Source organism: Cimex lectularius, unplaced genomic scaffold, assembly GCF_000648675.2.
Source record: "Cimex lectularius strain Harlan isolate CLEC.00 unplaced genomic scaffold, Clec_2.1 scaffold14, whole genome shotgun sequence".
Taxonomy (NCBI): Eukaryota; Metazoa; Arthropoda; class Insecta; order Hemiptera; family Cimicidae; genus Cimex; species Cimex lectularius.
Window position 1 is genome coordinate 3,238,517 of NW_019392637.1, and position 26,459 is coordinate 3,264,975.

Here is a 26,459-nt window from a genome sequence, read left to right on the forward strand (position 1 = left end):
AATCGATTTTTTTGTAAACAAATCGATAATCAGGACCGCGCAACTTTCTTTGCTGTAACCTTCAGTTTTGTTATATTCATGTAAAATACAAACAGATTTTGTATAATCCATATACTAGGTTATTTATAATCTTCTTCACTGTTATCTTTAGGTTAAGTCTCATTAAGTCATCTATCGATCTGGTAAAATCGATCATTTTTACTTAACCTATTTATAATCTTCCTCACCGTTACACTAATTTAGGTTACGTCACGGGAAATTATCAATCGGTTGATAATAATCTTTTTTTAAACAAATCGATATTTTAAACCTCCTTTGCTGTAATCTTCAGTTAATTCACGTAAAATACCATTCGATTTGGTACAATCGATATTTCACCAGGTTAGTGATTATAGCCTGGCTGTTATCTTCAGTTTAGGTTGGTTTGTAGAAAACATCAATCGATTCGGTATAATCGAGATTTTTGGTAAACAAATCGATAGTCAGTCCTACATAACCTTCCAGCTGTTATCTTTAGTTTAGGGTGGTTTCTAGAAAACAACAATCGATTCAGTATAATCGATAGTTTTACTAGGTTGGTGATTTATAACCTCTCTTACAGTTAACTTCTGGCTAGGTTATACCACGTTAAATATTCGATTCCATATAATATAAATAATAAAATATATTAAAAAACCTCTGACAGGTAGTACAGCCTTGTATGTTATAGGTTAGAAATAGTTTCACGTTGTTATGTTGGCTGACCCGATTATAATAATCGAATCGATATCCAGACAAACTAACCTACAAAATTTTACAGAAGGGTTCATGTAGACTTGGTCAAAAGAATGTTTATTATTATCTAGTATCTTTTTATTAAATACAGTAATTTTGAAATAATCGCGTCAAAGGCAGGTCGTCTCGGTCTAGAAAACAACAATCGATGAGGTAAAATCTATATTTTTGGTAAACAAATAGAATCAGTATAATCGATATTTTTTGTACACAATTCGATAGTCAGTCCTGTATAACCTTCCAACTGTTATCTTAAGTTTAGGTTGGTTTATAGAAAACAACAATCGATTCGGTATAATCGATATTTTTACTGTGTTAGTGATTGATAACCTTCTTCACTGTTCTTTCTAGGTTAGGTTAGGCCAATCGATTTGGTATATTGATTATTTTTATAACAAATTGGTAATAAGCCCTGCAGAACCTTCTACACTCGCATAGTTCAATAACTTCGAGTATCGATTTTGGATAATCGATATTGTTGTAGTAAAATCGATAAGTCGTGTATTCTTCACTGTTATCTTTACTGTTGTTTTCATATTAGATTAAGCCACATTTTAAGCAAGTATCGATTTAGTATAATCGATTTTGTCCTAACAAAATCTATGATCATCAGTTTATAACCTTCTCTACAGTTATGTTCAGATTAGATTAGTTCGCGTGAAGCCAACAATCAATTAAGAGTAATCGATATTTTTTGGAAAGCATATCTATAGTTGGCCGTGCTTAACCTTCTTTATTGTTACCTTTAGGTTAGTTTATATAACCTCTAAATGAAATATCGATTAATTACAATCGATATTGTTCTAATAAAATCGAATCTGTCCTGCATAACCTTCCTCATTGTTATTTTCAGCTTAGGTTTGTTTGCTTGATGCAATAATCGATTAAGAATAATCGATGTTTCGTTGAAAATTGTATTAATATTGGTGGAAAAAATTATATTTTCTCACGTGTTCAGTGGTAAAGGGTTGTGAAAGAAAACTCACTCCTTCGACAGACAGTTTTTGTTTTAACACAAGATTTAATCTACATATATAATCTATATACAATCACATAGGAAAATAAATATATCCTTTTCATCATCATCATCATCATCATCATCTTATCGCCCTCTCCTGCTTTTCCAGACGGGCGGAGTTATTAAGACGAAAATAATATTTATTTAAAAAGAAGAAGAGAAAAAAAATCACTCACAAGCCCACAAATTTTTTTGGGGGGAAGGACACTTTTCCTTTTAATTTTAGACAAAAGAAAATTGTTTTTTGCATTATATGCTTTTTTTAATTTTGCCACTTTTTTAAAGCTACAATTTAACTTTTTTTGAGCGAGAATTATTGCATTTTTCTTTTTTTAATTTTTTCAAGATAAATTTCTAATTGTTTTTATTACACTATATAATTTTTTTTAAAGACATAAATATACATATATATATTTTTTTGTAATAATTTGTATGATACATATTTATTATGTGTATTTTGTGTCCTGTCTCTATTGTTTTAGGCACTCTTTTGATGTGTTTTTATTTATTTGTGTATTTTGTCGAGTTGTTTTTTGGCTATTGGACAGAAAACATTAAAAACAGGCGTACAAGGTTCAACTGTTAGAAAATAAGTTTAACAGGACACACTAAGGATGATGAGGCAGTTTTCTTGTCTATTTATATTTTTAAAAATTATTATTTACAACCTGTTGTGTTGGTGTGTTTTATGTATGTTATTGTACTTTTATTATTTTACTACTTGGCATCCATCCTGGCGCGGAGTTTGGCGTGAATCTGGAGGAACTCCGGCTCCTTGGGCGAGATGTCCTTTTCAGGTAGGTCTTTTTCGAGCTGTGGACGATTATTGGTTGATTTAATAAGTTCTTGGGTGTGGGACATGTTAAGTTTTAGGCACGGGGTCGGACTTACGATCTCGAGCCGTTTCGCCCTCTGCTCGATGACTCTCTCGAAAGGGGTCATGTTCTCCTGTTTGCTCGCCTCGACCTCACGCCTCGACTGGTTCTCCCTGTGCTTCTCCATTGCCTTTTGAAGCTCGGATTTCTGATTCAGCACGTTCCTTCCGCTACAGAATGGAAAAAATTTTCAGTCGAAATAGATAAAGTAGAAATAAATAAAACCTCACATTTTCTGGTTGAGCATTAGCTCGCGGTGCAGACGCTGCCTGTCCTGCGACTCGACGCAGGGGTTGTGAAGCCTTTTGGGGAGGATGAGGCCGTCGGGGGTCATCTGCACGGACCCACCCCCAACCGCCTTCACGCTCGTCATTTTACCCCGATCCTCAACTGAAAAAATGCACAAGAGATCGATTAAAACACAAATTTAAAGGCGTCCGACCCGGAGGACCATTTCTGACCAAAAAACAGAACACATTTAAGCTAAGGCATTAATTATATGAGAAATATAGGTAGTGATAACAAGGGAGACCAGGCTATGACAAGCAACCCCGGGTAAAGGTGATTTTCTGGCCATGGCATCAAAACCAACTGAAGCCCATGGACGTACAAGTTTTCCTTACCTTCCAAGACGTTTTATTCTGCCTAAACCTGCCCTTAAACATCCAAGAGAAAGCCGAATAAAAAAAGCGAGACCCTACGGACCAGACAACAACACCCGGGTAAAGCTGACATTCAGAGGAAAACGTCCCCGGCCGACCTTTAGGCAAAGTTCATTGCCCGGTGTAGTTGTTTGTTTGTCTTTTATATGCACCTGACCTTATCGAAGTTCACCCGTTGGCCGAAGCGAGACGGAACGGGCCACCGTGTAATTTTCTAATTTCCATAAATGCTACTGGACACCGTGACCCGATGACCTCTAAAGCCCCGTAGGTGTGTCATTTTTATTGCTTTTGTTTAACCACTTTCACCTTCTTTCTTTCATTCTTTGGATTTCGCCTGAGAAGAGGACAAAGGCCTTTGTTGTACCAAAAAAAGGAAAACCATTTCATCACTCAAGTCGGACGGAAATCGAGAGTGTTCTGGTGTAAATTGGAATACCTGGATATGCCAGACCTCTCCGGTCCGTTTGTTCTCGCTTTTTCTCATTTGAGAAAGGCTTAAGAAGTTTAAGGTCGTAGATTAAGTAACATCAATGGCAAGTTTAACTCCAACGACGAATAGATAACTGTGCCATGGGAAACATGGATATGTCAAAACTCTCCGGTCCGTTTGTTCTCACTTTTTATCATTTGAGAAAGCTCAAGAAGCTTTTGCTTTTGAAAATTGGCTTAACGTCAATGATAAGGTCGTACGCACACTATTCCTAAGCGTGTAGGAGGAAATACCGAGGGAGTTGGTAAACCTTTTTTATGTTCTCCTTTTTTGGTCGGCTTGTTCTTGCTTTTACTCATTTGAGAAAGGCTGAAGAAGTTTATGGTCGTACAAGATTAGGTGACATAATTGGCAAGTTTAACTCCAACGACGGATGGATAACTGTGCCATGGGAAACGTAGATATGCCAAACCTCTCCGGTCCGTTTGTTCTCGCTTTTTATCATTTGAGAAAAGCTATGGAAGCTTTAGATTTTAAAAATGTACTTGACATCAATGGCAAGGTTATACGGCACATTGTTGTTAAGCGTGTGGGAGGGAAAATTGAAGTAGTTGGTCAAACTGTCTTATGTTATTCTTTCCTGGTCCGCCTTTGCTCGCTTTTTACCGTTATGGCAAGCTTCATAAAGGTTGGGGTTGTAAAAAAATTAGGTCGAGTCAATGATAAGGTCATATGACACTCTGTTCCTAGGGGTTAGGATAGACGTAGCGCTTTGCCGTTTGGTACCTTCTTATGTCAGCCTTCTCCATCATCCTGGGCCCGATTTTAAAACCTTCAGGAGCATACATTCGAAACCGGAGCTCTGTCACGTACGCCTCGTCCCGTATATTTCCCCGAGCCACGGGCGGAAACACTTTCCCCCACGGGGCGGGTTGGCCAGGAAGCCCGGTTCTGGAGGGAAAGCGAGACTTTACGGACTGATATTGCCCAAAAACGGAACAGCCTTGAGACGATTATCAGTTTTATAAAAGATTGTTTGAACATAAAAGAGATAGGACTTTCTCCACCCTTGCACAACGACGTTGGAACCGGCTCCTCGAAGGCCCGTTCTTTAACGGCTCTCAGACGTCTCGATTTTTACCGTTAGAACTAAAGAAAGTGAAACATCAAACGTGTTTTACGAGAATTTGAAGGCCTTACAATCGTGATAACCTTTTGTCAGATTTTAGATTTTAGGGGGAAAAGCGATACGTCGACAAGCGACAGGTCGATGTATGCGTTCGGCTCTTTCAATTTCACGTCGTAGTGGGGAAGTCGATAATCCGTAAACCGGTTCGCGGACCCCAGATGAATGTCTGATCAGACCGAAGTATATAAAATAAGGCAAGAGAGGCCGCCGAGTCGAAAGAGGACGGCAATAGCCGAACGGATTGTATTTCGCATTGAGAACGTTCGCTCCGGCTCGCTTTTTCGTCTTAAGACTGGAGTAGAAAAGAAAAAGTCCGCGAGAGGAGCAAGGTTGGACATGTCGTGACCGTTTCTCCCCACGGCCTTGCACCCAGGGGTCATAGGTGTTTGCATTTTCTCCACTCCCAGAAGGCAGAAGAACGAAAAAACAAGTGAAAAGTCTCGAGAAGTTCGGATTTAAAAACAACCCAAAAAAAGCATTTTAAAAAACATACCGCCTTGGAAAATCCGTACTTTCTCTTTAACACTCCGACACTTTGGCTCGCCTATGTTGAAAGATGTCGTAGAAACGACATGATTGGATTTAAAAGGCAAAAATCCGTTTAACGTCGACTAATCGGATCCGGACTTTAAAATACCTGGGGGGGGGGGTGGAAGAAACATCACCCTCGAAAACAGTCTCGAGTCGCCCTTGGCTGGAGTTGCATGATATGCATAAAATATCTAACGTTTATGTAAAAAAATGACGTCCGGAAGGAAAGGAAAAACGGCCGGTAGTCCGTGTTGCATAATTGTCGTTCTTAAAATGCAAAAAATGGAAAAACTGTTACGTTGTTGAATCGGTGTGTTGGTTTTCAGAAAAGGATATCCAGAAAAATGGATCAGAGGTTATCCAACAATTGGAACCACCCAGGAAATGGGACAGGTTTCCGAGGGAAACTGGCAACGCATTGAGACTCTTGGATTGCTCTCCTTTCTTAAAAATTTCTCAGAAATGGAATTTTTTTGAAAATGGACAGACTTTCCACGGAAAACCAAAGGATAGCTTGAAACCCTCGGAATGCGGTCCTTCCTTTAAAAATTTCTTAGAAATGGATATATTTTTTCTCGGAAATCAAATGAAAACTAGAACTTCCTCAGTATCCCTCTTTCTTTCAATTTCTTGGAAATGGACAGACTTTCCATGAAAAATCAAAGGGTAACATGAATTCCTTGGAATCTCATCCTTTCGGACATATTTCTTAGAAAGGATATTTCAAAGAAAGAGGTATTTTTTCTGCGAAACCAAGTGCAAAGGAAGAAAATTCCCGGAATCTCGTTCCTTTCTTTAAATTTCTTGGACATGGACAGACTTTTTATGGGAACTCAAAGGATAACATAAATTCCTGGGACTCTCTTCCTTTTGGATATATTTCTTTGAAAAAATAATTCTAAAAAATGGAAGTCTTTTTCTGGGAAAACTAGATCTCGGAATGTCGTCCCTTTCTTTAAATTGCTGGGAAATGGAGAAACTTTCGATGGAAAATCAAAGGATAACGTGAATTTTCCTTGGAATCTCATCCTTTCGGACATATTTCTTAGAAAGGATATTTCAAAGAAATAGATATTTTTTCTGAGAAATCAGGTGAAAAGTAAGAAACTTTCCGGAATCTCGTTCCTTTCTTTAAATTTCTTGGGAATGGACAGACTTTTCATGGAAAACAAAGAATAACATGAATTCCTTGGAATCTCATCCTTTCGGTTATATTTCTTAGAAAGGATATTTAGAAGAAATAGTTATATTTTTCAATTTAATGTATTCAAAGATTTAGATATATTTTGGGCAAATAGACAAAAACTTAGATTTTTCGGAATCTCGTCCCATTCTTTAAATTGCATGGAAATGTAGAAACTTTCCATGCAAAACCAACGTATTGCATGCATTTCTTGGAATCTCTTCCTTTTGGACATATTTCTCAGAAAAGATATTTCTAATGACTGGATAGTTTTTCTGCAAAATCAGGTGGAAAGTAGGAAGGAAACCTCTCGGAATCTCGTCCCTTTCTTCAAATTTCCTGGAAATGGACAGACTTTTCATGGAAGACAAAGAATAACATGAATTCTTTGGAATCTCATCCTTTCGGTCATATTTCTTAGAAAGGATATTTCAAAGAAATAGATATATTTTTCAATTTAATGTATTCAAAGATTTAGATATATTTTGGGCAAACAGACAAAAACTTAGATCTTTCGGAATCTCGTCCCATTCTTTAAATTGCATGGAAATGTAGAAACTTTCCATGCAAAACCAACGTATTGCATGCATTTCTTGGAATCTCTTCCTTTTGGACATATTTCTAAGAAAGAATATTTTTAAAAAAAAGGTATTTTTCTGCAAAAGGTGAAAAATAAGAAAATTCTTGGAATCTCTTTTGCTTTCTTTAAATTTCTTGGAAATGGATAGACTTTTCATGGAAACTCAAAATTTAATTGATTGGACATGTTTCTCAGAAAATATATTTCTAATAACTGGATAGTTTTTCCTGAGAAATCAGGTGGAAACATGAATTTATCGGAATCTCGTCCCTTTCATAATATTAATTGAAAAAGGAGAGATTTACCTTGGAAAATCATCAAATGTTAATTTGAAATCACTGGATACCCTTGATTTCGTAAATATTTCTTAGAAAGTATATTTCTTAGAAATGGATATATTTTTCTGGGAAATCAGGTACAAACTGGAACATCTCGGAGTGCCGTCGATTTCATAGTAATTTCTTGCAAATGGTTACGTTATCTATGGAAAATCAAAGTTTAATTTGAAATCCTTGGATAGCCTTCCTTTCGTAAACATTTCTTAGAAAGGATATTTCTGGGAAATGATTTTTTTTTGAGGGGGCAGAATCAGGTACAACTAAGACTTCTAGGAATGTCGTCTTTTCATAATAATTTCTCGGAAATGTTTAGATTTTCCATGGCAGAATCAATGGATAACAGGTCCTCTACGAAATGCCTAAGAAATGATAATTTCTTGGAAAAGAATAGATTTTCCAAGGAAAAACAAAGGTTAATTTAAACTCCTAGGATAGCCTTCCTTTCGTAAACATTTCTTAGAAAGGATATTTCTAGGAAATGGATTTTTTGGGAGGGGAAATTAGGTGCAAACTAGGACTTCTAGGAATGTCGTCCTTTTCATAATAATTTCTTGCTAATGGTTAGATTTTCCATGGAAAATCAAAGGTGAATATGAACTCTATGAAATGCCATCGTTTCAAAAAATTTCTTAGAAAGGATATTTCTAGGCAATGGATCTTTTTAGGAGGGGGACACAGGCACAAACTAGTACTTTTAGGAATGTCGTCCTTTTCACCATAAATCAATGCATAACAGGAACTCTATTTAATGCCATCGTCTCGTAAACATTTCTTATATTTTTTCCCAGGTAAAGGTTATATTTTTCTAGGAAATTAGATAAAACTAGTACTTCTCGGAATCTTGACTTTTCTGAAACCATTTTTCGGAAATCGACACTTTCCACGGAAAATGAAAGGGTATCTGTAAACCTTTGGAATTTCTTCCAAAAGGGCGAAAATTTATTAGAAAAATGGTTGTCTGAGTAAGCCGTAAGAGTAAGCCTTATAGCCTGAAGTTTGCTGTTCTATTTTAATATCTTGGACTTTCGACCGAAAACTACGAGAAGAAGGTACGGAATTCTGGGGAAATCAGGTAAAAACCTGAAACCCTCGACCCTTTTGTCGTCGCCCCTTTACGACCATGGGTACGGGTGGGTATTTTCTGAAGGAAATCGAGTCCTTTTTTTTCAGGACTTTCGTATGGGCATCTACTAACTGTTAAAAAGAAAACTCTTCAGTTCTTTCATGTTGGACTTTTTGTCTCCCCATTTTGCGGATTCGTCTCACTTTCCTTCCGAGGATCTCCTTTCCCAGGGGGTCGCGTTAAATGGGACACATTTGCCCTGGACCCTCATCGCCTCTGGCATTCTAGTCTCAAATGAAAAATACAAAAAAAGACCAAATTGAATCCAATTAATCGATGCGGGCTTTTCTCCCCGGGTCGGCACGTGTCGCCGTGACGTCGGGGCGTAACATCTGTTCCCACTTCCCAGATAAATAAATCAAGATCCTGTTTATCCTTGGATTTCGTCATACGCGGATCTATCTTCGGTCGAGAAGAAGGGAAAAGAACGGGTAAACAACCCCGCCCCGGGCTGTGAGGATGCTCGAATCGTGCCCGATTCCCAACAGGCCAAGGATCTCCTTGTTTTCCTTTTTTTTCCATTTCGACAAAAGGCGATCCTCACGACTTCACCCTCGGCTGTAATAACCCTGTAATGACACGATGACCGTCTGGACGGGTAAAAATAGAAGTTACACCACGCAACGCTTTCAAAATAGCCCAGAACGACAAAGGATTCTTAAAAAAAAAATCTTCAACAAACCTAACGAAATATACTTTCTAAGAATGGTTAAGAAAAGAATGCATACCAAATAGTGTTAGTTTAAAGCCCATTTAAAAAAAAAAAAAAAGGCATCCATTTCCTAGGAAAATCTTTTCTAAGAAGTATTCACGAAAGGAGGGCCGTCCAAGGATTTTAAATTAAACTTTGTTTTCCAAGAAAATCTAACCATTTCCAAGAAATTACTAAGAAAACAACAGCACTCGGAGATGTTCCAGTTTTAACCGATTTCCCAGAAAAATGTACCCAATTCTAAGAAATATTCTTTGTAAGAAATATTTACGAAAGGCTTTCCAAGGATTTCAAAAGTAGCCTTTGATTTTCTATGGAAACTGTCCATTTTCCAGAAATTGTTCAAAAAATCCCAAGAAGTTCGAGATTATCCAATTTCCCAGAAAAATATAACCATTACCTAGAAATATCTTTTCTAAGAAATATATCCAAAAGGATGATATTCCAAGGAATTCATGTTGTTGAAAGGAACGAGATTCCGAGAAGTTTCTTACTTTTTACCTGATTTTGCAGAAAAGATTTTCCATGGAAAGTGTCGATTTCCGAGAAATGGTTTTAGAAAAGTCAAAATTCCGAGAAGTTCTAGTTTTACATAATTTCCTAAAAAAAATATAGCCACTACCTAGAAAAAAATGGATGGCATTTCATAGAGGTCCTATTATCCATTGATTTTGCCATTGAATATCTAAACATTTCCAAGAAATTATTATAAAAAGGACGACATTCCTAGAAGTCATAGTTTGTACCTGATTCTACCCCCTTCCCCACAAAAAAAAATCATTTCCTAGAAATATCCTTTCTACGAAATGCCTAAGAAACGATGGCATTTCATAGAGGTCTTGTTATCCATTGATTTTGCCATGGAAAATCTAAACAAAGAAATTATTATAAAAAGGACAACATTCCTAGAAATCCTAGTTTGCACCTAATTTCCCCTCCTAAAAAATCCATTTTCTAGAAATATCCTTTCTAAGAAATGTTTAAGAAACGATGGCATTTCATAGAGGTCCTGTTATCCATTGATTTTGCCATGGAAAATCTTAAACATTTCCAAGAAATTATGAAAAGACTACATTCCTAGAAGTCATAGTTTGTACCTGATATCCCGGAAAATATATCTATTTCCTAGAAATATACTTTCTAAGAATTATATGCGAAAGGTTGTCATACCAAGGATTTCAATTTATCCATTGATTTGGTCATGGAAAATTTCCAAGAATGGTAAAGAAAACGGGATTTCGAGACGTTCTGCTTTTCACCCGTTTTCCCAGGATCCAGGAAATATCCATTTCATAGAAAAAAAAATCCTTTCTAAGAAAAGACGGCATTTCCACGGAGTTCCAGTTTTGGCTTCTTTATGAGAAAAATCCAACCATTTCCTGAATGTAAACTTGGACAACTTGGTGAATTTAACAGAACCAAAATCATGCCCCCCCCCTTGAAAAATCCAATTATTTCATAGAAATTGGCAGATACTTCAAGGCCCTGTCCTGGTCCTTTCGCAAATATTTGTTAGAAATTATCTTTCTTAGCAATGGATATTTTTTCCATGGATAATCAATGGATAAGTTTGTTTCTGAATGAGTTTATCGAACGATTCGGGCCGGCTTCTCCTTGGGCCATTTGAGGACAGAACCGTTTAAGGAGAAAAAGCTCTTATGAGTAGGACGTCAGTCTATAGAAAAGGAGCTCACCTTCGGCTTCGGCGGAGTCGTCGTTGACCTCTTCTTCCTGCGAACAGAGAGGGAAAATATGAAAAAAAATTGGAAAACTGTCGTTTTTAAAGAGAGGGGGGTCCGCTTTTCCTCGCGCTTTCCCGAAAAAAAAAAGACGGCCATGCCTGTAGCGAATTGGATTGTGTCGCGAACAATCCGGGACACTCTGATGGCCTTTTTCTTTCTTTTCTTTTATTTTTTTTATTCGTGTGTGTTTGGTTTTGTCCGGACAAAATGGAAACGATCCTCGGCCGGAAATTGGGAGCCGGTTTCGTTACAAATTTGTACAAAGGCCGGTGTCGCCCTTCTGGAAATGGGAATCCTAAAGAGGTTTACACCGCCGGAAACACGGAAAATGGATCGGTGTGCGGTAGGAAAACACTTTTTACGAATCGAGTAAGATTCGAGTAAACAGAAATGAAGATAAAAGTGAAAATGTTGACTAAAATGGACGCTAAAGACAAAATGGGGTCCTATTTGTCGACTTGAGTTGGCAAAATGGCGGACTTTTGTGGACGATTTAAGTTGACAAAAAACGGCTGACAAGATGAACTTTTTGTGGACGATTTAATTTCGTTTAAAAAAGGTTGACTTTAAAAGTCCTTTTGTAGACGAAAAAGCTGACTTGGCAACCATTTTGTGGACGTCTTAAGTTAACAATATCGCCCTCTTTAGACGACATTTTATAGGCTTAAGTGGACAAAATGGTGGATATTAAAAAATCTGAATGGACAAAATGGCTAACCCGAGAAGAACATTTTTTGGACGACTTAACTTGACAAAAAAAAAGGCTAATTTGTGGAGAAACTTTTGTGGGCGACTTAAGTAGGCACAATTGATTGCATAGACGAGCCTTTTGTAGACGACTTAAGTTGACAAAATTGCCCACTTCAGGCGAAATTTTGTAGAATTAAGTGAACAAAATGCTGGATATTAAAAAACTTGAATGGACAAAATCGCTAACCCGAGAAGAACATTTTTTGGACGACTTAACTTGACAAAAAAAGGGCTAATTTGTGGAGAAACTTTTGTGGACGACTTAGGCTAGCAATATTGCCCTCTTTAGACGACATTTTATAGGCTTAAGTGGACAAAATGGTGGATATTAAAAAACCTGAATGGACAAAATGGCTGACATGAGAAGAACGTTTTTTGGACGACTTAACAAAAAAAGAGCTAACTTGAGGAGAAACTTTTGTGGACAACTTAAGTAGGCACAATTGATTGCATAGATGAACCTTATGTGGACGAAAGTTGACAAAATTGCCCACTTCAGGCGAAATTTTGTAGAATGAAGTGAACAAAATGATGGATATTAAAAAACTTGAATGGACAAAATGACTAACCCGAGAAGAACATTTTTTGGACGACTTAACTTGACAAAAAAAAAGGCTAATTTGTGGAGAAACTTTTGTGGGCGACTTAAGTAGGCACAATTGATTGCATAGACGAGCCTTTTGTAGACGACTTAAGTTGACAAAATTGCCCACTTCAGGCGAAATTTTGTAGAATTAAGTGAACAAAATGCTGGATATTAAAAAACTTGAATGGACAAAATCGCTAACCCGAGAAGAACATTTTTTGGACGACTTAACTTGACAAAAAAAGGGCTAATTTGTGGAGAAACTTTTGTGGACGACTTAGGCTAGCAATATTGCCCTCTTTAGACGACATTTTATAGGCTTAAGTGGACAAAATGGTGGATATTAAAAAACCTGAATGGACAAAATGGCTGACATGAGAAGAACGTTTTTTGGACGACTTAATTTCATTTAAAAAAGGTTGACTTTAAAAGTCCTTTTGTAGACGAAAAAGCTGACTTGGCAACCATTTTGTGGACGTCTTAAGTTAACAATATCGCCCTCTTTAGACGACATTTTATAGGCTTAAGTGGACAAAATGGTGGATATTAAAAAATCTGAATGGACAAAATGGCTGACATGAGAAGAACATTTTTTGGACGACTTAACTTGACAAAAAAAGGCTGACTGTGAACCTACTGTAGACGATTTAAGTAGGCCAAAACCTGACTTAAGATGATAAAAATAATTCTTAAGACGAACTATTGTAAAATTAAGTTGACCAAAACAAATGTTTAAGAAGGACTGTTGTAAATTTGAGTTGACCAAAATCAATTTATACTCAAATGGAGCTGTTGTAAACTAGTTTTGACAATATGGCCGACATGAGACAAACTATTTGTTAATTTAAGCTGACAAAAAGTCTAGAAATATTTCCTCAAACCTCTTGTAAGCCAATCTAGTTGTGTCTTTAATAAATGTCTGATGTAATCTCGAGTAGGGGAAAATAACAAAACAATTTATTCTTGAAAATTCCGTCAACAGTTTCACAACGCCTCAGGCGTAATTTTTATTTTTTCTTTATTTTTAAATAGTGTGGAAATTTTTGTTTGTAAATGTTTTAGTTAATATGTGACAAAATAAGATAAGACCTTCCTGTAGGCCCCTTCCATCTTATCCTGTTTATCTCTGAAGATGGTTAAGAGTTGGTATTTTTCTGACTTTTGTAAAAATATTTCTACAATTTTAAGCCTTTCGAGCGCAATCGTAAAGATCCTCGTTTTTGAATGTTGCCCTCTGATAAAAAGGGACGGCGAGTGGGAACGGCCTGTTTAAACAAGGATACCAGTCCTTATCTCACGGCGGAGAGGGGCGTTGGGATAATTTAAAATATACAATTTAATTGTTTTTAAGTGTAGACGTGATAAAATGGGCTGGTAGCGAAACAGCGAGGATGGGCGGACCCAAGGGGAATAAGGTCAATTGCACAATCGACAACAGTTAGGGTCCGGTTAGCACCGTTGCGTAATAATTGAGCTTTAAAGCGAACGCTCGGATGGTTTAAGGTGAAAGCTTTTTTTGTGGACAATATAGGCAGAAGTATTTCGCTGTGTCGCAAAGGTTTTGAGAAAACGCGCGCGCGACTTTTCTCATGCATCCATGAAAAAATTTATTATTTATGAAGAGAAAATTAGGAAAAATAATTGGGGGGAAACTGCCTTATCCACGGGCCGCTTTAGTCTATCCGACGGTTATAAACTTATGAGGTGTATAAACCTGTTTGTTGGCTGTTTCTTATTTTATGTTCTTCTCGTTTCTTTTAATGGGTACTTTCATATTTGGCCTTTAGCCGATCCGGTCCCGACGTTTTGAACCCTGGAAACGTCGATCCGGGGATCGTCGCGATATGCCATTCCTGACCCTCCCGTGTTAGTATAAGAAAAATAAGACCGCGATCAGAAGTCCGGAAGGCGCCGGACTTATCGACCTCTGAAAAAAATCGATTTCCCCGTCCGCGCCAATGATTTTAAAAGAAAGACAAGCTGTTTTCACTCAGAATACTAAAATCTTTTTATTCATTTTCAACTAATATTTTCTTACTAAACTCGACAAATAAACTAATAATAAAAATCTTCCTTACTAAAATCAACAACTCTTCTACTATTAGTCTTTACTCATTAGTCATAATGTTCTTACTAAACACAACAAATAATCTTACATTAGTGTTTTCTTACTAAACTCAACAAATATCTAGTATATTCTCTACTAATTTATAATGTCCTTAACAAACTCAACAAATAATCTACCTTCAGTTTCTTCATTACTAGCCCATAACGTCCTTATAACTCAACAAATAATCTACTATGAGTGACTTCCATATTAAATATCCTTACTAATTTTTATTACCCTTAATGTTCTTACTAAGCTCAACAAATAATCTATTACCAGTCATTACTATCCCATAATTTCCTTACTAAATATGACAAACAATCTAATATTAGAGTCTTCATGACTAAAAAACCCTTACTAAACCACAATATTGGTTTAATAAGGACTAATGGTACATCATTTAATCTACTATTAATCCTTACTAACCCATAATTTCTTTATTGCACTATCAGAATCTTCTTTACTAAACATCCTTATTAACCCATAATATCCTTACTAAACTCCACAAATAATTTTTACTAACCGGTAATCCTTAGTCAATGCTACAATTAATATACTGATAGTAAAACTCAAAAAATATTCTATTGTTCATTTCTTCATTACTAAATAACATTACTAACTCACAATATTCTTACTAAATCTACAAATAATTTCCTACTAGTGGCTTTCTGACTAAACATCCTTACTAATGATTTATGTCATGATTATTATATGATTATTAATGTCCTTACTAACCTTAACAAATATCCTATTAATAGGTATTACTACTCAATAATTTCCTTACTAAACTCGACAAATTATTACAATTAGTCTCTTCAATGCTAAACATCCTTACTAAACGCAACAATTCATTTTTATTATAAACATCCTTAGTAATCTATTTTTTTTACTAAACTCAAAATAATAAGCTTCTATTAGGGATTTGCTTATCCTTACTAATCCCGTAAAACTAAACTAAATAAATGAAGTACTATTAGCGCCTACCTTACTAAACATCCTTACTAATCAGCAATGTCCTTACTAACAAAATTTGCTCACCTAACCCAATGTCTAATTGACTAATAATCATAATATGGAAAAGTGAGTATAATACTTTTGCTTATTTGCAACTAATTTTTCTCGACTAAACATACTTCTGGTTACTAATTTCCTAACTAAACAAAAAATCAACTTTACATAAATCCTGCCTATTAATTTTTTATTTGTTTATTTCTTACTGGGCACTTCGGATCCTTACTTAAAAAAAATTCTCCTGACAGAACCCAATAATTGGCCCATGGTTAATAATAATGAGTTCTATATTCCTTATTTGACACTGAGTTTTTTGGTCCTCCGGGTCGGATATTTTTTTATTTTCGGATATTTTCGGCTGGCCAAGCCTCAAAGGGTGTCATAACGAGTTCGACCGCCTCCCGGTGTTGAAAGTGAATCTTCCGACCCTCGACTGAGTTTTCCCGGCTGAACTGAACCGTGGGAAAACGAGCGTGGAAAGTGATGCAACGTTCGATAATAATTATAATTGAAGTTACCGAACCGTTTCGTAATTTTCAAGCCGAAGAGCGGGTGTGTTGATTTTTCCCTACGAACTATTGATCTATTGACTTCCAAAGATCGGAGTCCAAATTTTGACCTGTTTTTAGTTTTCCTAGTGTCTTCTGTTTCACAATCAGCTGCGAAGGGACGGGGAAGTATTGATTATTTTCACCCCCTTTTCTCAAAATCCGGTACACCCTTCTCGACATAAGCCCTGCACCCCCATCGCGGTCCTCCGCAATCGATAATTGAACAACGGAAATTTCAATAACCAGCCGAGGAGAATTTCCATTGTATCAATTCCATGGGAAAAAAACCTGCCGGGTGAAAGGGGGAAAAACGTGTCCCACTTTTATTAAAAACCAACACAAGACTCGCAGATTAATTAATTAATTTGTGTTAATTAAGAAAAAAAGGGAAAAATCGAAAGAGACAGCCGCGGTGTTGAAAAATCCTCCTGCATTCTTTCCCACCTTTACCTGGGCCAAGGTACAAAAGGTGCAGAGAGAAAGGAGAAAAAAACCTTAAGAAGGGCCTTTTAGTGAGGAATGCCGGCAGGTGGGCAGTCCAGGTGGCGGAAATTTCGATGAAAACAGGTCCTTTCGGTTTTGTCTGGTCCTCCGGGCCGGATTTTGGTCAAAACGCTTCGAAACATATGAAGAAGCTTTGTCCATGTTTATATTAATAATGATTTATTTTCAAACCTCCAAAGTTTAAAAATAGCCTTCAATTTGTATGACTTTTTGCACACACAAAAACATTTTTTCTGGTCCTGCGAGCCGGGTTTTAGTCGAAAATGTTCCAAAAATATACGAAAAAAGCTTGGCCTAGGTTTTTATTAATTATTATCTACTTGCAAACGTCAAAAGTTAATTATTAGACTTCAGTTTATATGATTTTTTGATAACAACACTTTTTTCTGGTCCTCCGGGTCGGATTTTGGCCTAAAACATTCTCAAAATATACGAAGAAGTTTAGCCCAGATCTGTAGTAATAATTATCTGCTTTCAAACCTGAAAAATAATTAATACCCTTCAATTTATACGATTTTTTAACAATAAGAGCGTATTTCTGGTCCTCCGGGCCGGATATTGGACGAAAATGTTTCAAAAATGTACTAAGAAACCTAGGCCATTCTATAATTAACAATCATCTACTTTCAAACATCAAAAGCTAATTAGTAGCCTCAATTGTTTTGGGGGGATTCCGGGCCGGATTTTAATTCAAAATGCTGGTAATAAACGGAGAAGCCTAGTTCATACTAATTAATGGCCACCATTAAATCAATAAAGTTCATTAAGAGGCATGATTTTTTTTATCAATTAATATGTGAAATTTTTTTTGGTCCTCCGGGCCGGATTTTGGTCATATGGTAGAAAACGTTCCCAAAATGTAGGAAGAAGATTAGGCCATGTCTGTATTAATAGCTATCTACTTTCAAAACTCAAAATTTTTATTAATAAACTTCAATTTATATGATTTTTAATAGTACGATCGTTTTTTTTCTTGTCCTCCGGGCCAGATTGAAATTCAAAATGCTGGCAAATAAACAAAGATGCCTAGTTCATTTCTGTGTTAACAATTGACCATTATCAAACCAATAAAGTTTATTAATAGGCCTGATTTTTATGTCAATTAATGTAATAAATTATTTTTGCTTTGGCCCTCCCGGCTGGATTTACATTCAAAAGTTGACAAATAAACGAACAAACCTAGTGTTTCTTTGTTAATCGATCATCTTAAAATCGATAAATTCCAATAGAAGTGATTTTTATAAATTATTATAATAAGCTATTTTTCCTTGGTCCTCCGGGTCGGATTTTGGTTGAAAATGTTCCCAAACGTACAAAGAAGCTTAGTTCAGGTTCTATTAATAATTATCTAACTTTTAATCCCGTAAGTTAATTAATAACATTCAATTTATAAGTTATTTTTATAATAAGGCTTTTTTTCTGGTCCTCCGGGCCAGATTTTGGTCGATAATATTCTCAAAATATACTAAGAAGGCTAGGCCATTTTATAATTAACAATCCACCATCATCAAACCAATAAAGTTCATTAATAAGTCTCATTTCCCATAAATAAACTTTTTTTCTACGCCCTCCGGGCCGGATTCCATTCGAAATGCTACAAAACATATGAAGAAGCCTTAACCTTTCAAATTGATAATAATGAAATTAAACCTATAAAACTCCTTAACAGGCCTCAACTATTAAAATTAAATAATGTAAAAAATGTGTGTGTGGTGATTAGTGACCGTTAATCGATCTATTCAGAAATCGTAAAAAATATATTTCCGGTCCTCCGGGCAGGATGTCGATTTAAATTTTTTTAGTAGGAATTATTGACCTATAGTCAATATTTTAAACCGATCACTTTTCATCTCTTCAACTCTATACAGATCTTTGAATCACCGAAGTCAATTGATTAATCGGATTAATGGACCAAAGACCACTTGAATCCGTTTTACCTTTAACAAATTGATCGACGGTCAATAATCGGCAGAAATAGTGGTGTCTTTGACCTTTCACTCCATTTGAATCTACATGAAAACTTGCTCAACCGTAACGAAAAATTGACAGTGTCAATAATAATTACAACTGGTGAAGTTTACCTTCTATCTACCCAGTGAATTTATAAAAAAACATTCCGATTGATTCCGGACAAGTGATTCAGTATCAATTAATCGACTAAAGTATTTTCTTTCCATGAGAAAACATCTCCCCACTGGGAAAAAATTATTGACTAAAATCATCAAACAATAGACGTAACCACAAGTACCACTAGTCAATAGGAGGACTACTAACATCCTCTGATTTATTTGCAACTATTTTTCTTTCCGAAATATAGGAAGAAGGACCTTTAATGTCCTTACTAACCTTAAAAAATAATCTACTGTTAGTCTCTTCCTTACTAAACATCCTTATTAAACGATAATGTCCTTACTAAACTGAAAAATTACCTACTGTTATTCTCTACGTTACTAAAAAAATAATAATAATAATCTACTGTTAGTCTCTTCCTTACTAAACATCCTTATTAAACTATAATGTCCTTACTAAACTGAAAAATTACCTACTGTTATTCTCTACGTTACTACAAAAATAATAATAATCTACTGTTAGTCTCTTCCTTACTAAACATCCTTATTAAACTATAATGTCCTTACTAAACTGAAAAATTACCTACTGTTATTCTCTACGTTACTAAAAAAAATAATAATAATAATCTACTGTTAGCCTCTTCCTTACTAAACATCCTCATTAAACGATAATGTCCTTACTAAACTGAAAAATTATCTACTGTTATTCTCTACGTTACTAAAAAAATAAATCTACTGTTAGTCTCTTCGTAACTAAGCTTACTTATTAACCTGTAATGTCCTTAATAAACTTAAAAAAATAATCTACTGTTAGTCCTTTTCTTTAGTAAACGTCCTTACTAATACATAGCGTCCTTACTAAACTCAACATATAATCTACTGTTATTCTCTTCGTTACTAAAAAAAATAGTAATAATAATCTACTGTTAGTCTTTTCCTTACTAAACTGAAAAATTATCTACTGTTAATCTCTACGTTACTAAAAGAAATCCACTGTTAGTCTCTTTCGTTACTAAACTTCCTTATTAACCTATATTGTCCTTAATAAACTTAAAAAATAATCTACTGTTAGTCCTTTTCTTTAGTAAACATCCTTACTAATTCCTAGCGTCCTTACTAAACTCAACATATAATCCACTGTTATTATCTTCGTTACTAAAAAAATAATCTACTATTAGTCTCTTCGTTACTAAACATACTTAACTTATTAACCTATAATGTCCTTTCTAAACTTAAAAAATAATCTACTGTTACTCTTTTCTTTTCTAAATATTCTTATTAACCCATAATCTCCTAACTAAACTCGTCAAATAATCTAATGGTAGTCTCTTCTTTGCAAAATATCCTTACTAACCTATAGTGTTCTTACCAAACATCGTATTAACCCATAACGTCCTTACTAAACTCAACAAATAATCTACTGTTAGTTTCTTCGTTACTAAACATCCTTGTTCACCTATATTGTCGTTACTAAACTTAAAAATAATCTACTCATAGTTCTTTTCTTTACTAAACATCCTTATTAAATCATAGCGTCCATTTTAGATAACAACAAATAATCAATTATTAGCCTCTTCCTTACTAAACATCCTTACTAGCCCATGTCCTTAATAAACTTTACAAAAAATAATCTACTGTTAGTCTCTTCGTCACTAAACATCCTTATTAAACCAATATGCCCTTACTAAAATTAACAAAATAATCTACTGTTAGTTTTTTTCTTTTCTAAATATTCTTACTAACCTATAATGTCCTAATTAGGCTTTTAAAAAAAATCTACTGTTAATTCTCCCTTACCACACATCATCACTAAACCCTTAATGTCGTAATTATATTCAACTTATAATGAACTACTAGTCTTCACTAATCCGTGATGTCTTTACTAAACATAACAATAATCCGCTATAAGTGCCTTCCTTAGTAAACATCCTTACTAATCCCTAAATTTCCTTACTAACCTCAACAAATAATTTACTATTAGATATTACTAGCCCATCATGTCCTGACCAAACCCAATAAATAATTTACTATAGTTGTTACTAAACATCCTTACTAATTCATGACATCCTTATTAAACTTACATAAGAATCTACTGTTAGTCTCTTCCCTACTAAACATCGCAATTAACCTATAATGTCTTTACTAAACTTTAAAAAGAATCGGCTGTTAGTCCTTTTCGTGACTAAATATCCTTACTAATTCATAACGACTTTACTAAACTCAACAATTAATCTACTCTTCGTCTCTTCGTTACTAAACATCCTTATTAAACCAAAATGTCCTTACTAAACTCAACAAATATTCGGCTGTTAATCTGTTCTTTGCTAAATATCCTTACTAACCTATAATGTCCTTACTAAACATCCTTATTAACCCATAATGTTCTCATTAAACTCAACAAATAGTCTACTATAAGAAATAGTATAGATCAAATTTATCTAAAATCGATAGTATCTTTCCTTGTTTGCAACTTTTTCTCGAATAAACTCAACAATTAAAATTCTATTATTCCTTAAGTCCTACTAATTTCTTCTTTTTTTATTCCTTACGAACACTTTGGATCGTTACTAACAAAACCTCCTGACATAGCTCAACGTAAAATTGACTCATAAAAAATCAATACTACCAAAATACATTTACGGCAATTTTTTAAAAAAAATCCTTACTAACTATTAATTTCTTGACTAAACTCGAACAAAAACCGACTAAATAAATCCCGCCTATTAATTTTTGCCTCTTTCTTACTACACACTTCGAAAAAAATTCTTACTAATAAAATTTCTTGACAGCCCAAAGTGCAATTGAACCATAGTCAATACTGACAGAATATTTACGATCATTTTTTACTAATCATCATTTCTAAATTGACAGTGGTCAATAATACTGAGCCAATAGTACGAAAAACCTTTACGATAGGTATATTCGAAACCTTGAACGTTTCTTTATTTGACACTGATTTTTTTTTTTTTTTTTTGGTCCTCTGGCCCGGTTTTTTTTTTTTTTTTTTTTAATTTCTTTTTTAGAAAACGCGAATAATTATTCTTTAATGTTTCGATTCATAGTGAAGCAATTAATGGGTCGATTCGATTAGTGTTTTATTTTTGGTCCTCCGGGCCGTATTTGTTGTTAAATATCCCGTAAAGGCAATACTTTGAATAAGGGAATCGTGATAATCAAGTTTACGATAAAACTAGGCCGGTTTTTCTTTTCTTTTTTTAATTTTTTATTAGTGTTATTAGTTATTAGGCCCGTTGTTTATTCGGACCTGACTGCCTCGTTGTTTTTCACAGTCGTTGCATAACATTTGTGTTGTTTTTCATAGAGAAATAAAATGAAAACAACTGGCAAATCGAAGGTTTTTCACCGGGGCATCCTTGAATAATAAACTTTTGAAACAATAGGCAATTTGGCCCGATTGTTTTTGTGTTTTTGAGACAAAAGTCACGTTTTTTGAAAATAAATTATAGATTTTTTTTTAATAAAAAAATATTTTTGAACTTACAACAGTGTTGGTTTGTTATAAGTCGTATCCTTTTTTTTTGTTCCTTATGTCCTTTTGGTCCTGTTCACACTTTGGAATGAGAAAAGCCGACGCGCTTTAAAACGGACTTCGGGGCTTCGTTTGTTCGACCCTCGGAGGACGCGCACGCATTCGAAAGGCTGCCACTGTGACGACTGAACACTGAACGTCCGTGGGACGCGCCTCCCCACCAGACCTAGGGATCCGTACATCCCCCACCTGCTTTTATGGTAGAGACCGTTGACGGATACAAGGCGAGACGTGGCGGACCGTGACGGGTCAAACAGGTGACGGGAAAAGACGGCCAATTCGAAAAAAAATTGAAAAAATGCTGAATACTAGGCATTTTTTATTTTTTAAATCTAATAATCCATCGTATATCACAAAAATGTATCACGATATTTTAAATCAAGTGCTTTACTATTGATTGTCAATAAAAAATTATAGAAAATGTTTCAAAGTGAACTGCTCAGAGTTGTACAAGTGGAAAGGCCATAGGTCCCTAGATTCGAATCTGTTAGCAGTTATGAAGGCTTGATTTTCCGACTTGACCAACTGCTTAAATCAAGCACCCTTTCATATCAAAAAGCCTTTTTTCTATTGAAAAGCCGATCGCTTACCCCCGTGTTGGACGCGATGTCTCCGTCCGACTTGGAAGACGTGCCTCTCGATCCGGCCGAGCCCGGGTAGAGGCAGTTGTCCGAGAAGCATTTTTCGAGCCTTAGACCGATTTCGAGCCTCGTCTGAGCCGCCTCGTAGCATTTGGTGAGCTCCTCGACCCTGAGGCTCGGCAGGGGCGAGTGCGGCATGGACCGGTGCCCCTCCGGGGGATGGATCCTCACTGTCACCTCCTGGGACATCTTTCTAGAACATATCTGCAAAATTGAAAAATCACGACGATCATTATGGTCAATTGGTTGGCTTACTATACAGAATACTAGTACTTAACAAAAAAACACTCAAGAGTTAATTAATTATTTAATATAAGATTATACACAGCATTTATATTAGCAATGAAAAAGAAAGAAAACTAATTCAATCAGAAATTACTTAAGATCAATTGTTCATAAGCAGCAGTTCTACGATCTATTGACTATGGGTCAATTTATCCTATAGTTATAGTTGGAAGTCCAGTTAGTAAGTCTGCTATAGTTAAACATTCCGATGGAGACGGGAAACAGTTTTACTATATATTGATCGAACTACTATTCATTGACAATGGGTCAATTAGTTTGGAGGGTAAAATCAAGAAATCAGTTACTAAGTTAGTAATTTCCTATAAAAATAAACAGAATTTATTGAGAAAAAAGAATATAGTAGTTTTACTATTTATTAATTCTAGATTAATTGATCTAAACATAAAGTCCGAAAGTCAATTATTTGTATTTAAGTTTAATATTCCTAAAAGAGAAAAGGTAACATAAAATAGTATTTCTACTATTTATTGACCCAAGGTTAATATGGTTGTAAATGTTATTTAAATATATTTTGAGGAAGGTTAGTAAGGGCGTCGGTGGCCGCAACAGTTTAGGCGTTGACATGGCGCTCATCACTGTAAGGTAAAGGTCCCGGGTTCGAATCCAGCGGCCCTGCATTCGAACCCGACATACTTACAAATGGGCTTTTTTTTTTCAAAAAAACCGGCACCCTGAGGGTTTATATGATCTCTGCTGTTGCGAACCCTCATTTTAAAAAAATTATTGACTCCCTCAGTAAAGATCCTAGGTCAATTTTTCTAAATGTAAAATCAGAAATTCAAATGATAAGTTTTTGTATAATATACGTTTTCGTCGAAAATATATATTTTCGTTGAATATTTTAAATTGAGGGAAGCGTACTATAGTAGTTCTATTATTTATTGACTCTGGTCAATTGTTCTATGTATAGTCAGAAATTTTGTTTATAAATGTGATTTTATTTAAGACGAAAATAAAACGAATAGTTAGCTTGAAATTGTAGTTCTATTAATTGATCCTAAGTCAATTGTTCTACATGTAAAATCAGAAATTCATTTAGTATGTTTTTATAATATTTTTTTTTTAAAGTGTACAGTAGTAGTTCTACTATTTATTGACTATGGATCAATTCGTAGTTTAAAATCAGCAATTCAGTTAGTAAGTGTGGTAAAATGGTAGTTCAACTGTTTATTGACTTTTGGTCAATATATCGTCTATTTTTTGGCCAGGTTTAGATTAGAACAGAGTGGAACATTAAGCTATTATCTAGTATTTATTGACTGTAGGTCAGTTTTTCTTTGTTTCACGTCAGGAATTTTGAAAATCAGTTAAGGAGAGTAGAATAAAAGTTTCTGATTGTAGGGGTAACTGATTCTGAAATTGTTTCGACACGTTCATCTTTAGAAATTTTGAACAATGGAAGAGAATTTGTTTTGATTTGTTGTTTGACCACCTCCGAGTCTCTTACCGCCCTTCTGCAGCATATAGAACACCTCTGGACAGTCGTAAAAATGTCATTTACCTCTTTTTTTCCCCTTTTGGTCCGTTATCGAAGTCGTCCCGCAGACGTCCAGGCAAGGTCAACCGTTGACGTCGCCTTGGGGTATTTTTTGGCCGCCCCTCGTCACTGACGGGTTATGCTGCGTTACTGGGGGCGGCGCAGGCGTCCGATTCCCGTTCCGTGCCGCCTCCCTGCCCCCGATTCGTATCGATTTTACAAAGGGGGCGGGGGTCGGTTAAGTTTTCAGGGCCACGGCAGGGAGCCGGCTCCGGGGGCGGAGAGAAAAGGGTCCAGACGACAAAACCCAACGGGCATGCTGTAGAAGAGAATTACGAGTTAAAAACGAAACCCACTACCACATGTGTGATACATGACCTTTTGTCGATCCTGACATTTGTTTATTTTGATCCAACCCAACGTCGACCGGCCTTTCATTCAGGATTGAGGATTCACGAGGGGCGATAGTATATAGTATATTAGTAAGGATGTCGAATAGTAGGAAAGAATATTAACAGATTTTCACCATGGTTTTCACCATTGGTTGTCAGATTGATTGTACTGTTAGAAATGTGGTTAGTGGGATTATCTTTTATGGAGGTTAGTGGGTTAGTAAGGATGCCATAGTGAGGGGTGGGCTTTCATTTTTTTATTTTTTTTTATTTTTTTGTTAGTCGGTAGTTGGGGAATGTTAGCAGGTTTGGTTAGTAATGATTATTTTCTTGGAGATTAGTCGGTTAGTAAGAATTTTGTTAGTGAGGGATGTATTTTTTTTCTTTTGGAGGATAGTTAGGAAAATGTTAGTAGGTGTAATTATTAATTTTTTTTTATTGGATTTTTGGTCGGTTTCTTAAGAGATGAGGGTTTTTTTTTCTGATGGTCAGTTGGTAGAAGGTAGATTTTTTTTGTTTTTTGTTAGTTGGTAGAAGGTAGAAAGATGTTAGTAGGTTTGGTTAGTAATGATTTTTTTTCTAGAAGTTTAGTCGATTAAAAAGGATTTTGTTAGTGAGGGGTGTGTTCGAATTTTTGTATTAAGTAGTTAGGAATGCATAAGTAGGTTTGGTTAGTAATGATTTTATCTACATACAGAGGATATACGTTAGTAAGGATTTCGTTTAATAAGGGGAGGGGTTATTTTTAATTGGGTAGTAGGATAGGGGTTAGCAAAAATGTTAGTAGGTTTAGTTAGTAATGATCTTTCCTTGAAATAGAGGTTCGGCAGAAGATATAAGTTAGTAAGGATGTCGTTACTAATGATAGTTAATATGGAAGAATAGTAAAGATGTTTTTCATGGAGTCAGTGAGTTATAGATTAGTAAAGATTTCGTTAGTAACGTTTTTTTGGAGTCGAAGTAGAATGATGTTAGTATGTTTGTTTAGTAATGATTTTATCTTGGAATTTATTCCAATGTACAACAGTTAGTAAGTATTTTACTAACCATTGGAAAAAACACCATTTCTAACGACATCCTTATATTTTCTGCCGAACCTCTGCTGCAAACTGCTAACACCCTCCCCTGATTAAACGAAATCCTTACTAACCTATATCCTCTGCATAACCGACTCAATTGCAAGATAAAATCAGTACTAACCAAACCTACTTACGTATCCCTAACTAACCAATAAAAAATCGAAAACATCGAGGTTAATCAGGATTTCGTTAAAGATGTCGCTCGTGGGATTTAGTAGATTAGATGAGATTTTGTGGTATAAGTTGGGTAAAACATATTAGTAGGGAGGGATAGTA

General features: G+C 35.4%; 1 protein-coding gene across 1 annotated transcript; it reads right to left on the reverse strand.

Annotated features, from left to right (window-relative positions):
- Positions 1 to 1,775: 1,775 nt before the first annotated feature.
- LOC106671915 lies at positions 1,776 to 24,854 on the reverse strand. The gene is made up of 6 exons (XM_014402889.2): positions 24,737 to 24,854; positions 22,879 to 23,133; positions 11,113 to 11,149; positions 2,898 to 3,057; positions 2,684 to 2,837; positions 1,776 to 2,605 (listed from the first exon to the last, which is right to left on the reverse strand). Exons 2-6 carry the CDS (start codon positions 23,116 to 23,118, stop codon positions 2,510 to 2,512), a joined length of 687 nt encoding a protein of 228 aa, XP_014258375.1. The 5' UTR covers positions 23,119 to 23,133; positions 24,737 to 24,854; the 3' UTR covers positions 1,776 to 2,509.
- Positions 24,855 to 26,459: the final 1,605 nt, after the last annotated feature.